Genomic DNA, 16,579 nt, shown 5'->3' on the forward strand with positions numbered 1-16,579 from the left:
TGCCAGGATGTTTGGTGACCCATATGTTTTTCCTTACCTAACTGCTTCATATTTATGCCCTGAGGTTGTGATGAGTGTTGTGTCCCCTCACATTTCCAGGTCTGGCTTAGTGTGCCCAACAGCCATGATTTATGTATGACCTAACCTGCATTAGAGGCCCTGATATGTTCCAATCTATGTAGTTTTTGCCTTGCATGGTCAGGATAACAAGCATTATTTCAGGATTCGCCTTATATGTGCAGTGATGGTGGTTTTATAATGTGTGCAACCTATAAGCATTTACTTGATTGTACTTACTTGTGATGTTATGACAATTGCCTGATTGGCAAAGTGATTTAGGATCTATGTGATGTCATGACAATCGCTTGGTTGGCGAGGTGATTTTTTGTGATTGTGGTCTAATGTGGTTTACGTATAATGCAAAAGATATTTTTATATAGCCTTGTGTGGACTTTTTGTGGTGTGCCTAGTGTGTGTTTGTGGGTTGCGCAAACGCTTTACATGTTGCCTCTGGGATAAGCCTGTCTACTCAAGGAACCAAGGGGGTGAGCAAGGGTTATCTTTGGTGTGTAACTCCCTTACCCTGACTAGAGTGATGGGTTCTGCCTGGCTTAGGTGTATACCTTAGCCAACCAGAAACCCCATTTCTAACAAGTATTCTCTAGTAGCCAGTGGGGATTGGAAGGATTGTCAGTCCAAGGTCTAAAGCAGGGAGAGGTCAGAAACTGAGCCTTCCCGGAATATTGATGGAGGAGGTATAAGAGATTCTTGCGGGAGGAAACATTCTATACTAGAGGTGTTTCTGGGTGAAGGTAAGTAAAAGGTAGCATCTTTGTTTTGTTGGTGGCTCAAGAATCAGATATCAGTCATGCCACAATTGCTTTTGACATCATGAAGGAGAGTACTATTATTGATAATGTGTTTATCTATGGGACCCATCCTTTTCAGTAAGTGATCTAAACCTAGATTGCATTCAAAGCCAGCACCACATGTGTGGTGTCGAACTGTCTAGACAGGAATGTTGTCTTCCAAGCATCGAAGTTGAAAATAGTTCCTATTAGCTTTACAGAACATTGCATCCTTAGCTTGACAGTGTCATACCTACACTTATTCATATGTCCATGTTTGGCCAAGCATATATCTTTTACCATAACAGTATTGTCACACCACATTTCTTTGACATATTGGGTCAGAGATTCTTAGGTCCTCCTACTGGTTGTGAATAGATACTGCTAGCCCCTACAGCATACCCAATCACATCTAAGTTTTTCTGATACTGTAAGGTTAGTCTCCTGGATAAGACCAGTTTACAGTGTTTTTACCAGAATAATGTACGAAATTCTTGCCCTTCATATTATGTGATAAACCATTTACATTAATAGGTATGCTGTTTAATATGGTGGTGTTTTATATGGCCATATGTGTGGGATTCTGAGTGATGTATGTGAAATTTAGGAGCGCACACACAGCACAATATGCTTATCAGGCCCGCCTGCATCTAATCTGAATTTGGATAGGCATTGTGAGAGGTGACTCGGTAACATCAAATGGTGAATAACCTGCTTGGGGAAAACAAGGAGTGGAGCTGGGTTGGTCAAGAGATACTGAGGTGATATAACATGGAAAGCTGCCAAGGACTTTAAGACAGCTATGAAAATTAGAAAAAGGGCAGCCAGAGAGGCTGACTGTCTCACAGCAAAGCCGAACGGCAGCTAGTAAGGCTTGATACCTTTCTGTTGGTAACAGAAACAGGGCAAGTAATCATCAATGGAGTGCCTCAACTGCGACCAGTATTGGATCAAGACACAGGGTTGTACCCTAGCACATTATTACGACCACATTCACCAATATGGCACAATTGTAGAGAGAGATATAAGATTTCAGAATATCAACCCATCAGATCAAATGATACTATGTCTCCCTGGTGGTATTCAGAGTCTCTCGGTATCACAGGAACAAGCTTCAACCTAGGTGTGAATTGTATCCGGTATCTGTTATTCGTCAAAGTTTTTATGATCAGATGTTGTCCTTAGCTGTCTGAGCCTCTAGCCCGCAATGTACCTGTAACTAACCCTGGGCGTAGTTCGCGAAGTAGCACTTCGCGAGGCTACGCAAAGTGCAGTTCGCACTACGTGAGCTACGCGTAGCACTTCGCGAACTGCGTAGTACCTTGTTCGCACTGTGCCAGATGTCGTTTTCAATGATTGCACAGTGCGGACAAGCAACCGGCACTGTGCAATCATTGAAAATGGCATCTTGCACAGTGCGAGCTGTAGTTTTCTGCTGCTCGAGTAGATTTTTACTCGAGCGGCAGCTTTCTCAACGCGAACTGGTAGTTTCTCATCGCGAGCGGTCGCGAGCATACGCGACCACTCCCAATGAGAAACCTGACCTCCTCGCGTTGGGAATCTCGCCGGGAGGTTTATTTTCCATGCTCGCGATCGCCAACTTGATGTTGCTGATTGCGAACAAGGAAAAAGTCTCGCCGGGATGTCATTTTGCTTGCTCGCGGTCGCCAACTTGACGTTGAGGACCGCAAGCAAGCAAAAAATGACCGCAACACTACGCTACGCGTGTTCGCACTGTGCTATGTGCAATTCGCGTAGTGCGAAGTAGCGCGAACTACGCAAGCGTAGCGTAGTGCTTTGCCCAGGCTTACCTGTAACTGCGTTTTGAAAGCAACATTTGTGTTGAATCAGTTGTGAGCTCATTGGAAAGCCATGTAGTGACACCCATGTTAATTGTTACCAGTAATAAGATATCTGAGAAATCCTCTTGAACTATTGTTTTAGAACATCTGTTGTTTCACCATCGATATCATAACTGCTGAGTCATGCAGTTTGCTTTTTTATGTCCCGTTCTTTTACCTGGGGTTCTAGGCCAATGCATTTGTTTTGTTTGAGATTTATGTTAAAGGACTAATCTGCTGATTTATGAAGGCATTGATTTCCAAACCAAAACAATCCCCCTTTCCTCTTGATCTTTGGATGATCATCCAAGCATTTTGGTGTTGCAGTAGGTCTGCAGTTATTACAGAATGGAGTTTACTAAAGTTAGATTGATTGCAGAGTAGTATGCAATGGGTCATTTGAAATTCCAAGTATTTAATTAATTTATTCGTTTTTCAGCATTTTCTGGAATCCCTAAAGGCTAATCATGTCTAGCTATAACCAATCTTCTAAGACTGGTCCCTCCCTTCCATTTCAGGAACAATATCTCCTAGCACCAGTCAGGTGCTCATTCTCTTTCAGTCGTTTCTTTTCAGCATCTAGAGGGAAATAAAAGGAGACCTGTTATTGATTTGACCTGTCACTTTGATTTTCACCATGCCAGTTTTTTTTTAGACAAGGAATGCTATTCCTTGAAGATGGTGTCTACTGCTGTTTCAGTCATTTTGGGTTCTGTTTATAGTGCTGAGTGTTTAGGTCCCACTGAGGAATTGTCATGCCTATCTTGTGGAAGTTATTAAATATACAAGTCCTTAACACTCCAAAGAGGGGACAATTTCATGAGCATCATTTTGTAGTAATGATGTTCAAGGTCTTCCATGCAGTTGGGGTAATAAAGTGATGTGTGTTGGTGAGGAGTCACAAATACCATTAATGTGGGATCAGTTGGATCTCTCTGTCAGCAGGTAGGTCACTAAGATCTAGCCCTAGCTTCGGCCAACCCGCCGCCTTACAATAGATTAAATGTTAATGTACAAACAACATTACTAGTTCACACCAAAACTGATTGAATAATAAGGTGAATTGGAGAAAAGGTGCGTGGAGTTACGTTGTGATAAGCAATCAATGATTTTTGTCCTTGATCTCTTCTATCAGGATTTTGTGTAAGAGCTTGCATATGTGTCTGTTTAGGAGCCGTTACCTGGTACAGTAGTAAGTGCATTGTGGATTTCCAAAAGTATTTAGGTCCCGCTGCCTGACTCAGAAGAGGGTGAAGGACAAGCAGCACACAGATCCCATTGCATGCTGCCGAGAGAGTATGGGTCCTCTGCGGCACTGACATGGTCATCCTCAAATCTTCCACGCCTCCATACACAGCCTGAACAGGTGCACAGTATTTTGGCAATATGCAACTTCAGAATGATGATATCCAATCAGCGGCTGGATTTCTCATTAGTTGGGTAGCAACCTTCCCCCATATCTTGCCAAGCTCTGTGGTATATCCTTGTTCCCCCATTCTTCCCGCTGCAAGATGGTAGTAACCCCTTAGGGCATTTGAAGTGAGTACAAAAGTGGCACTGTTAGAAATGGGATTCCTGGTTGGCTGAGGTGGGCACCCAGGCCAGGCAGAAACCACCAGTTTAGTCAGGCTAAGCTAGATACACACTAAAAGATAACCTGTGCTCACGCTCTGGAAGCTTGGCACAGAGCAGTCAGGCTTATCTAAGAGGCACTGTGTAAACTATTTGTGCAACACACACGCACACAAACACAGTAACACAATGAATATATCACAAAAGGATGGCAGACAGGTTTAGAAAATCAGAAAGTACGTATCGGAGCAAAATAAGGCCAAAAATCAGTTGAAGTTGAGATATGACATTTTAAAGATTAAATGCATAAATAGTGCTTAGAAGTCACTAGCGTTCAAAAGGTTACTTTAGGTCGTGAGGGACCGATGCAAAACCAAAGTTCAGGCCGACCAATATGGAGGGCAGGCCTGCTACTGAAGCCATGCAGGTCCCGCTGAGAAAGTAGCTTGGATGGAGCAAAACGTTGACACTGAGGGCACGATGCATCGATTTTTTCCACACATTCGGTTAGCTGCGTTGTTGTTGAGCTTTGCTGAAGTGAAGGCAATGCGTCGTTGTTGAGCCACGCAGACGTCCTCTTCAGGCCATGCATACTGTGGAACCACTGCCGTCGAACAGCCACGACATCGGTTCCGACTGGCGCAGTGGTGACAATGTGTCAGTTTTGTCAAAAACAGCTGCAGAACCCACTTCTGAGGCCCAGAATTTGGAGAATGCACCTCAAGGAAAGGTTGAACTTACAGAAGGCAGAGTCCGATAGTACCAGCAGAATTACAGGAAGTCTTTTGTATCCCCAAGACCTCAGAAAACAGGAGACAAGCCAGCAAGTCCCGTTCTCCCTCAGCAGAGTCAAGGAGCAGCAGCCAGCACCAACAAGCAGAAAAACAGTCCTTCCAGAAAAGCAGTCCAGTTGAGTCCTTTAAGCAGCACAGCAGTTCTTCTTTCAGATGTTCAGTTCAAGATTCAGAAGTGCCTGATTTTAGGAGGTTAGAGACTCAGTACTTATATCCAAAAGTGTCTTTAGTGTAGGGGGTGACTTCAAAGAAGCTATCTGAAGTGCTCAAGGATGCCTTTCAACCCAGCCCGGTGTGCCAGGCTAACTGTGAGGGGGTGGGGGGTAAATCAGTGCTTTGTGTGTGGAGTGGGGGGGTAAATCAGTGCTTTGTCTGTGGACAGGACACTACCTATTGAAATGTATCAGACCCTCCCAATCCTCAATGGGAAGACCCATCAGAATACAGATAAATGCAGCTGAGTGCCCAGAATGTAGACAAGCCTTACCTTCTTGTGTTTTGGCTGTTTAGAGAGAATGCACAAAGTGTAGTTGCCACCCAACCCAGACGCGTATTGAAGACAAGCTGTACAAAGAGTAGTAAGTGCAGAGAAATGTCCACTTTCTAAAAGTGGTATTTCTAAAATGTAATGTTAAATCCAGCTTCATCAGAAAGGATGATTTATTATTGCCATTCCAAAGATATGAAACATGAAAATGCTACTCCTCTCTGATAAGGAATTACAGCTTAGACGTGTATTAAGGAATTCCCAATGCTCGCCTATGAGAAGGGTATGCCTCACTGTAGTGAAAAATGAAATAAGATATTAGGCACTACCAGGACATGTACAACATAAAAGTAAATGTCCTACCCTTTACTTATATGTCATCCTGCCCTTAGGGTAATAAGAGGGGAGTTTAAGGCCTGGCAAGTAGTATTAAAGGCCAAGTCGAAGTGGCAGTAAATTGCACACACAGCCACCGCATTGGCAGGCCTGAGACAGGCTTGAAAGGCTACTTCTTTGGGTGGCACAATCAGTGTTGCAGCCCACTACTAGCATTTGTGGTAAAGGCCCTGGTTATGCGGTACAGGGACAGCAAAAGCAACAAGGATCCTGATCTGATGTCTGTCTACCTACCTACCTACCTACCTACCTACCTACCACTTCGCAAAACAGATCCAAAGAAAGAGAAACTTCTGAGAATAACATCTATAGTAGAAGCCCTCCAAGGATCTGCAAAGCCCACATGCTAAAGTCTTCCTTGTTTCTCTTAAACTGGAGAGAGTTGGGAAAGGCTCCACTTTGTGACTGGAGTCAGGGTTTTACTCGTACGATTCCCTCTACCATGCCTGTGGGTCTTAATTTATACTCTCCCTCGTCATGTTCAATCCATTGACAATTCTTATTTCCTTCCCGACACCCAAATTATCTTTCGAGGTTGGTGTTTCTGTCCCTAACATGGATTCCTGCCACATATTTCAGGAGACAAATAGATAGGACTCATGACGAGACAGAAGCTCATGCAATGATTACATGCCTTTGAAAAAGTGATGTATTCACTCCACACCAAAGCTAATTCTGGTAAGGTAGCTGCACAGTGTGGAAAGATGCATCTTTCAGTCATTTTTTAGATATTTCATGGGATACATTACAGCCACCCATTTGTGACTCAACATTAGAGAACATTACTATGCCACATATTCTGTATTTATGAGCTGAAGTGGGGAAAGTAGTGACAATACCATCAAAACTCAGTTGTTCCTACATCATTCTATTTGAGTAGTGAATCTGTTGCGTAGAAACTGGTTGAAATGCGTTAGCTAGGGTGGTTGAACTGCTGAGTTTTAGAAACCTCTTTCCGAATATATCTCTTTTCATGGGTTAGGCACACTGCTTCTTCTAGTCCTTCTATTTCCTATAGGAAATAACATTTGTTAACGTCCTTTGGGGTAGCCCTCTAAAGTATGATGTGATCTACAGATTGCTGTGACCACTTCTTATAAAAAGTTTTACTATACTCTCTCATTATATATATTTGTCTTGTGTTTAAGTCAGAGTTTATCCCTGCCGTTTATTGTGTGTTTTTCTGTTATAAGGTGTGGTCACACACCCTAATCTTTCCTCACTGTAGTTCCTAATGCAGCCAGTCAGTGTTTGCTGTTACCAAATTGTAGCCAGTTGGTGCCGCACACTTAATACCTAGACCTGACCCATTACCCCAGCTGGTAGATTAAGCAACCAAAGAATCCCGCTCTCCATACCCTGCTTCTTTCTTGCAGACCTTCACTTTGCTGCTAACCACACAGCTAGTACTTGATTGGCAGTGTCACCTCTTTTCATTGGCTGACCTTGGGTCAGTCAGTAAGAGGAGGCTGCTATCCCTTACTCGTCAAAGTGGGATAAGGACAGTGAGAGTTGCTGACCCCATCCCATTCTGTGACAAGGCGTTACTGATGAACAATCAGCCCTGAGCACTTCAGAGCCTAAAACTGAAGCACCCAGGTGACATACTCTCCATCATGAGGGGAAAGACCCCCAAGATTTTTCCAGGCTGAGGAAGTCATGCCCACAGGGCTGTCAAATTCTCAGCCCAGCAAAGTTCAGTGCAGGCAGCCAGGCGCCTGACCTGAACGTGAAGAGTGTCTGTCAGGCTGCCCTTTGCTCAGTCTGACAGACACTCTTCATGTTTGCAAAAAGGTAGGGCGGAGTGGGGCCCTTCAGCCCTGACGGACAGGCTGTGTCTGACAAAAACGTATACCTTAGTCAGTATTCACAAACCAATTTCCTACCCTTTCTAACTCATAAACTTTCCTGAGATTTCCTTATTTTGGTGGCATTAGTAAATGACTTTGCCTCCCACACTGGAATTTGTTGGATATTTACTCCTGTAAAGGACAGAAATAAAATTCTTTCCAGGGTAGGGATTAACGAATACACCCTCGAAAGAGGGTTTGGATTTCAAGGAATGGGAATAATATTTTCACTGTCAGTTAAAAAGGAAACATATTTGCATTTGCATCTTCAAAAATATAAACATATATTCTGACATGTGAAAAGGAATGCACCTGGTGCAACTTGGAAAGGTTGGGCCTGATTTACATGTATATTTACTACTATACCTAGGTAGAACTCTCCACTTTTTTTGCTATTCACCATTTCTCAGTAGATATTTATACATAGGTGTAGACTTAAATGTCTCTACCCACTCAAATAAGTGGGTGAAGCCTATGTCAGATTTATGAGTGTAAAGTTACTACCAGTAACTATTTATCAGTTGGTGGAGATCTCCGCCATGAATGTGGAGGTCTCCCTATGGAAAAGGACAGAGAAAACTATTAAAGTTTATTATTCATAAAAGAAAATTATACTAGTTATTATAGTGTCTAAATTGAATGTGAACTATATTAGAATATATATGATTTGCCTAAAACTAATAAAATAATATGTTACAGCACATTAAGGGGTCTATTACGATGGCGGGAGGACAAAGTCCGCCCGCCACCGTAACGGAATGCGGGACCATCCGCCAGGGGTGCACCTGCAATTAGGATGCCACCGCCACCTATTCCCAGCATTGTGGTGGGTGGTGCTCACAGCACCGCCTGCCACAAAGCTGGGAATGCAGGTTGTGCATTGGCATGCACAAGGTGACAGGCACCGTGCGGTGCCTGCCACCTTGTCCATGCCAATGCAGGGGGATACAATAGGTACCCCCCATGTGCACCCCCCAACCACCTGGGGGCCCACTACGAGCCCTCAATAGCAAAGACCGCATGCCGGTCCATGGCGGCAACACCGCCATGGACAGGCTGATCTCCGCCGTAATCATAATATGGATGGCGGTGCAAGACACCGCCACCATATTAACCATGTTTTCCGCCCGGTCGACGGGTCGACCGGTGGAAAAGCGGCAGCCGGTCTTTATGTCTGCCGCGGACCCCCCAGCCATCCTAATATGGCGGAGGGTCTTTGAGGTGTCGATGGCGGGTGGATTGCCTCCGCCGGGCCAGCTGTGACTACCGCCGGCCCGACGGGTGAGATCCGCCCGCCATACTAATGGGCCCCTTAGTCTTCAACGTAAAGGTGTACGGAATAATAAAAGAATTTAAGAATATTATTTTAACTTTCACATAATAATGTAATTATTTTGAAAGCAAAATTAAAAAGATTGCTCACACTAACATTTTTATTTAATATTTAGCAAATATTGTTCAAAGATATGGGGCCACTTTACAAAAGCTAAAAGCAGGCTTATGAGTCTCTTAAGTGTGAAGCAGCTCTTAAGTTATGCGTTTTTCATTAGTTTGATGTTCACAAAAGTTTGTAAAAGGCTTTTATCAGTTTCATTAATTGTCTTATAAAAATATATAACTTGTGCATCGTTGTGTAACTAACTTCACCTTAAATGTTTAAAAACAAATTGTAAATATTAATATTATTTAAAACAATGATTTAACATATGTATTACAATAAAGTTTTAAGCTATTGTTTTTGTTACACTTTTTTGTGTGTCACAGTTATCATGTGACAACTTACCCTTATGTATTATTTTACATTTACATCACAGCTGATATGTAATTTTAAGTGGGTATGATGTATGTAAGTAAGTTACTCCTGTGCGCATAAGTTAATCCTGCAAGCATAGTTACGCTTGCGTAAGTTATGCATCCTTGCGTAAGTTATGTAACAAACTTTATTGACAGCTTCATGTAGTGTAAAAATGAGACATAACAGAATTTACCAAAATGCATATTTTGACCCAGTGGATACAGCCACAGTTCATGAGTAATGCTTTCCTACTGAAGACTTGAACTTGAATGGTTTGATCATTTTAATAGACTTTTAAACTGTCTTTACTAAAAATTAAGCGGGGAAGGGAAAATTGTTTGCATGATGTTACCATAGAAACTGAAAAGGGATTGTGAATTAAATCAGAAGTGAAAACTGTGCTGCACTTTAAACTAGAGTCGCCAAGTGAGATCAGCACTCTACTTATTTTTTGGACTTGCCCGGATAAAATGAAGGCTGGAGTGTGCCGAAGGCACGCCAAAGACAAGCCCATCTGCGCCCGTCCGCGCCTGAACGGGACCAGGGGGCAGGAACTCTAAACCATTTTACCCCAGTAAGATACGTTGATACGTTGATACGTTGATTATGTTGTATCACTAGTAGCCATCACTCCATGGATCTAGATAGTGCTGCGCTGCAATGTACTAATTGCTTGTTTACCGCTTACGTACTCCTGGAGAGCACGGGTTTGAACAGACTTTAGCTCATGGCTGACATCTTTTTTTGATTAATTGCAGGTCGCTAGCCTGTCACAAATATGAGCTTTTTTCCATTATAGAAGACGAATGACAAGACGTCGTGTTCCTTACGGAAACTTGGTTGCATGATAACTCCATTCCTGACATAATCCAAGCTCTACCCGCGGGATACTACATATGCAGGGGTTCCTTATTTACAGAACTCCTTGGCCATACTCCCAATCTTCAGAGGTACTAGCTGATCTCATTGCCAGTCTAGCAATTGTAAAACCTAACCTGATCCTACTGGGGCACCTTAATGTTCATTTTGAAGACAGTAATAACTCACTCACATCAGGCATACTACAGGAGCATGGATCATTACAGCTAACTTAAAGAGTAGGTGGGACCAGTAGGTGGGACCACCCACGACAAAGGACATCTTATTGACCCCGTATTCAGCAATTACTGCAATCTTAAGGTCAATGATCCTGTATGGCGAATCCTCATCACCGGGTCCCCTACCAGTAACTAGCAATGACCCTAGATGATCTAAACTCAACAAGGAGACATGGAACAGCATTCTTGACTCCTCCAAACTCATTTTGGGAAATCATCCGATCAAGGCAAAGGCTAAATTTGTAGATTGGGTCAAACAAATCTTAAATCCGGTGATCCCGGTAGAAACCATTAAATTAGGCCAGAAGGTCAAAACCTCTCCCTGGATTACCCCACACCTACTGACCATAAAAAATGAATGCAACAGGTTAGAAAGAAATTGGAGGAAGCCATATGATGAAAGGGAGAAAAAAATCTATTGAATGGCCATTAGAAATGTTCGCCTGGTATATTAAATCTGCCCTAGCATCCTACTTTGGAACCAAAATCGACAAAGCATCTAACACCCCGAAGGAATTATTGCAAATTGTTAAATCCTTAACTATATCAGAGTCATACAGTAATCGGCCAGAAGCTATGGTAACACGTTGCAATGACCTGGCACTGTTGTTTCAAAACAAAATCCATGATATCTATTGTGCCCTACAAAGTGCAAAGAGTACGCCGAACTCCATCCCAGAGGGACAGACAAGGAGCACATCTATGGTATGCCTAACAAATTTCCCTGCCATTAATGTCAAACTGCTCCACTTGGCGGTCACGGAGGAACTTAAGATGATGTTGGACCACTGCTATCATCCTCCCTGATCTGAATGCCGTTTTCAACACAGTAGACCATGAAATACTTACCCAAAGAATGAGTAAAGCCGTAATAAAAGATAATGCTCTAAATTGACTCACATCTTTCCTAGAAGACAGGACGTTTCGGGTCTGTTAAAAAACCTGCTACTCGGACATCTTCCCCCTGAAGTGCGGAGTGCCACAGAGCTCCATACATAGGGGTCCATTAGGATGGCGGGCGGACTTCAGTCCGCCTGCCAACCTAGCGGTGCTGGGACTGTCCGCCAGTGGTGCGGCAGTCCCGCACCAGCAATTAGGATGCGACTGCCACGGTGTCGGTCGCATCCCACATATACAACATTGTGGCGGGCGCTGCTATGAGCAGCACCCGCCACAATGTTGTAAATGCATGTTGTGCATTGGCATGCACAATGTGACAGGCAACGTGCCTGCCTGCCACCTCATGTATGCCAATGTAGGGGGGTACCATGGGTAACCCCCAAGTGCAGCCCCCCACCCCCCGGGTGCCCACAACAGGCCCCCAAAGCGATTCCCACATGCCTTTCCATGGCAGAGTCTCCACCATGGAAAGGCATGAAACCTCCATCATATTGTGGGCCTTTTCCACCCGGTAGGCGATCGTGACGATTGCCTACCGGCAGAAAAGCAGCAGACGGTCTTTCCGTCCAACGCGGTACCCCTGCCATGCTAATGTGGCGGGGGGTAGCAGGCCGTCCGACAGGGTGTTTTGGCGGGCGGATCGCCACCGGCGATCGGGCGGTGGCGATCCGCCCGCCATACTAATGACCCCCTAAGTCCCCACTTTGTAACCTCTACATGCGCCGCTCACTGACATTGTCCTTGAATTTGGGTTGTCAATTGTCTTCTATGCAGACGACACACAGTGAGTCGTCTCACTTACACCAAGGATAAGGAGCACAGCCTGGATGGTGAGCTGCTGCCTCAAACTCTATGGGGAGAAGATGGAGACGGAGATCAGTATTGGGCAATAACCCAAACTCCCATATGACGCTGTGGTGGCCAGGTTGTCTAAGAATTGCCCAATTCCTAATACCCCCATTAAAAACGTGGAGATATGACTTGACACTTCTTTTTTATTGGAGGCGAAAGCTAGGAAGCTGCCCACCAGCTGTTATGGCATCCTCAGAACTCTCCAAAAAATCATAAATATGCTTCCCCTTTGCTCCAGAAATATAGTTGTCCAAGCCTTAGAACTATCGCGCCTGGACTATGGGAATTCCCTATACCTGGGTTCCCCACGATATGTGACAAAAAGGCTACAAGCTGTTCAAAGCGCAGCAGCTTGACTTCTGCTCAGTGTTGAAAAACATATCTCTGCTAAGAGTGCCTTAGTCTTCCTTCACTGGCTTCCCGTTGAGCAGCGGGTAAAGTTTAAGGCATTATGCCTAGCACATAGAGGACTTCACTCAAATGTCCCTTTTTGCTGCGGGCCCTGATGGTGCCCTATATCCCAAGCAGAACACTGAGGTCAACCAATGCCCGACTTATGAAAGTGCCCTAAATATATAGCACATGAGGGGTGGACGCTCTTTCTTCCATCTAGCCACAAAACTGTGGAACTCGTTGCCTATTAACCTAAGGCTGGTGGATAATGAACGTGTGTTCAGGAAGCAGCTAAAAGCGTAGCTCTTTCAATTTAATCTCTATCTAAGACTGGTCTCGGTGAAGCTTAGGTTTCAAAATGCGACAACGCTAGCACTGGGAAGCCTTTGAGTAGCCATGTGCTTTAGAAATCTGTATAGAATGGAATAGAATAGACAGTGCAAATGAAAAGGGTACATATATTTTGCGATGTTGGATTTTTAGTTAACACCCCTACTTAAGAAAATTCACAAAACCTTTAAGATGTATTAATCATTGCATTTGTCAGCCCTAAATTAAGTGTGGAAAATGTTGGCACAACCTTGGGTGACCATGTGAAGAAATTGCAATTGTTCCAAAATGGATGTGATGCATGGAGTAAAAATTAATGTCATGGAAAAATATTTTTGTATGATAAAAAAAGTGATATTTTTTGTTTTTTATAAAATTGTTTCTTAACTATTAAGTTTGCAACTGGAGTACGGACATAACCTACTGCAGTTGCCACAGACTTCCAATTACTTAAGTTGGTCTTTTTTGGGAATTGCAATAAAATAAAAATAAATCTTAGGAAAATCTTAAATTACCTGCCAATGACTTAAATTGAAATACAATGCGTAAATTAGGAATACTCAAACTTAATTTAAGTTTATCTTAAGTTATGGCACTTTTCAAACTCTACCCCAATTTAAATAATTTAAAAAGAATTAATAATGATTTTTTTAAACAAAATTTATTACATTTTAAAATAACAAAAATAATGTATAAATAATTATATAGCTAAACGAATGTAATTTATTTTAACATTAGCTCCTGTGGGGTGTTATTTTATTTCCCTGTCTCCAACATTTTCTCTGGGAGTGTGTTGCAGGACCAGTAGTTGGTCATGTTTTGTGCTTGACTTACTCCAAGGCTAGGATGGGGTACATTTGCACCTGTTTGGTACCTTTAGGGCTGTAGGAACTCTAGAAGTTTTGTTTGTGAATAGCAATATACTTACTCTTTTGTGGTGTGTGTATTAGCATGGACCTCCCTAAACCCCTCTTTAAGTTTCCCTAAATCCTTCCTTTGGAATAGATATTCTGCATTTTCCCACCATTCCCCCTGTTTTCTCCCACATTTATTATTAAAACATACATATAGTTACCCTATACCGGCTTGTGCTGTAGAAATACCATATCTATACATATGCATGCCAAAATCTCAACAACCGTGGCGGAGATCTCCTCACAGAACAGATAGGTGAGGAGGAAGTCTCCAACCATAGGTTTGTGATTTGAATTTTGTAATATATGAGTAGTATTTGCTACTTTACATACTACAAAATGCAATTCATGAATCTGACCAGAGTAAATCTTCATCCACACAATGTTGTGAAATTACAGATCTAGACTTACTTTCTTTCACAATTTCACAATGAGGTCCTCTGTCTCTATATTAGTTGATAGATTTCATGATATTGGCTTATCTCTTGAGCTTGCTACGAAATAAGTAAACAGATTATCAGTGTAATGCTACACCTTTTTATTTGATTAGTCCAATGTATGGTGTTATTGCGCCCATTCATTAATTTTTATGGAAGATATTTATGTGAACATTCTACTTGATCATTAAATGCTCTTTTCTATAGCTCTAACATAATTTTTGTATTTATTAAGGTAATTATTATTGTCTTCCAGATTGTTTAGTGTAGTGTTAGAACAATTAACCAAAGAACCAGAGGAAGATAGCCACTCAGCAGGAAAATCTGGTGGTTTTGATGTCAAAGCCCTGAGAGCCTTCCGTGTTTTACGACCTCTTCGACTAGTGTCAGGAGTGCCCAGTAAGTAATGTTAATGCAATTGTTTTAGTGAAATTTGTATTCTGTTTTTATACCCTTCATTATGGGTTATTGTGGCCTGACCCTAAATTTGGTGCATTAAATAGAGACATTGCAGGGGAGGTATTGACTGGTTATGGTATTAACACTCTATTCCAAGTTCTGGTCCTTAGAATGTGTGATGACAAATTTATACTCCACGTTTCCCCCATTTCGAGGTGCAAATCTTAGACCATTTATCATTTATTCCCCTTGCAAATTCTGCCAGCTTTTACTTAGCAAAAATCATGCAGGAAAACACATAATGCAGTAATTGGTGTACAATTGGAACCCCAATTTGGACTTTAATTTCAGTTTTCATCCACATTGATATTTTCAGTCCTTTTAAAATGAGGGCATTAACTTGCAAATTTGAGGGTATACACAAATCTTTTGAGGTGGATTCCAGTCCAGAAAAAGGAGATTTAGGGCCTAATTCTGAATTTGACAGTCTTTGAGCGGGGCCGCCACCCCGCTCCAAGACCACCAAAGCTGTACTGACACCTCCTACCAGATTACTACTTTTTTTTTTTTTTGGCGGGCAATTCTTTGGCGGTCCCACGGCAGTGCTTATGAAAAAGGCACCGCAATGGGAGCATCAAAGATAGTTCCTGTATGGCATGGACTAGTGCAGTCCATGCCGTGTAGGAACTGGGGTCCCTCCCTGCATGCTCACCGCCATGAAAACTGTGGCAGAGAAGAAACTTAATATGCTTGGCGGTGCCACAGCACCACTAACAAGCATATTGCGGCCTCAAGACTGGCGCAACACCGCCATGGATTTCTGACCGCCCAACTTGTAATAGTGTGGTCGGACCGCCAATGTGGAGGTGCCCGCACCGGCACCATAGCCGAATTAGGCCCTAAGTTCTTTTAATGGTAGGAACACATCTGTTTCCAAGATGAGCAAAATAGGAGAACTAATCCCGAACAGGGAAGGGCACAAGGTTTGAATTTCACCAATGGCAAACATGGCTCTCCAAAGAAAATTGATAAGAAAAAATGTATCAGGTTCAAATGATCTTATACATTAAATGTACCCATTATTAAATTGATATTTCTTATGTTCTTGAATGCATAATTGTTTACACCGTTCAGTGCTCCAGGAAATCAGTTGCAGTTTCCAAATTTAGACATTTACTTTAGACATAGAAGATTTTGCTCCCAATTTCTCAATGTGAATTAGGACAGCAGAATCCTGAGCCTTATCTTAAGAAATAACTGACAGTACACAACTTAAGACATGTGGCTATTCAGTTTTAGGTCAGCAGCCACCACACTGTAAAATCTAGTGGCTACACTCTGTCATTTAGTCAATCATCTTTTTTTTTGCATCAGATTACCTGCAGGTAATTCTATATTTTGGAAAGAGCTCATTTGAATGTATTCGTACCCACAGGTTACAGCCATAACCCTACTGGATGCTACCCTTGTTCTACCTTCACAATAAGGATGCATTGCATTCACTTAATTAGGATTGGTTGATTGGCTGTTTAGCAAGTATGGTAGAAAAGAAGATTATGAATTCAGATTTTCTAAATTTACCTGCAACTGAGTCTATGAATTCTAATACCTTCAGGCAAGTATTCAACAAAAGAGGCAATGTCTCACCCATCATTACACAGTCTGGCTACTTGA

General features: G+C 42.6%; 1 protein-coding gene across 2 annotated transcripts in view; it reads left to right on the top strand.

Moving 5' to 3' along the window:
- Positions 1-16,579, top strand: part of CACNA1D (calcium voltage-gated channel subunit alpha1 D) — a 1,031,608-nt gene that overhangs the window by 209,814 nt on the left and 805,215 nt on the right. For both annotated transcript variants that reach the window (XM_085624624.1, XM_085624625.1), the window contains exon 5: positions 14,763-14,905. In XM_085624624.1, the coding sequence (XP_085480750.1) occupies positions 14,763-14,905 (143 nt within the window). The remainder of the gene's footprint in view (positions 1-14,762; positions 14,906-16,579) is intronic.

The sequence above is a fragment of the Triturus cristatus genome, chromosome 9 (genome assembly GCF_964204655.1).
Source record: "Triturus cristatus chromosome 9, aTriCri1.1, whole genome shotgun sequence".
NCBI lineage: Eukaryota > Metazoa > Chordata > Amphibia > Caudata > Salamandridae > Triturus > Triturus cristatus.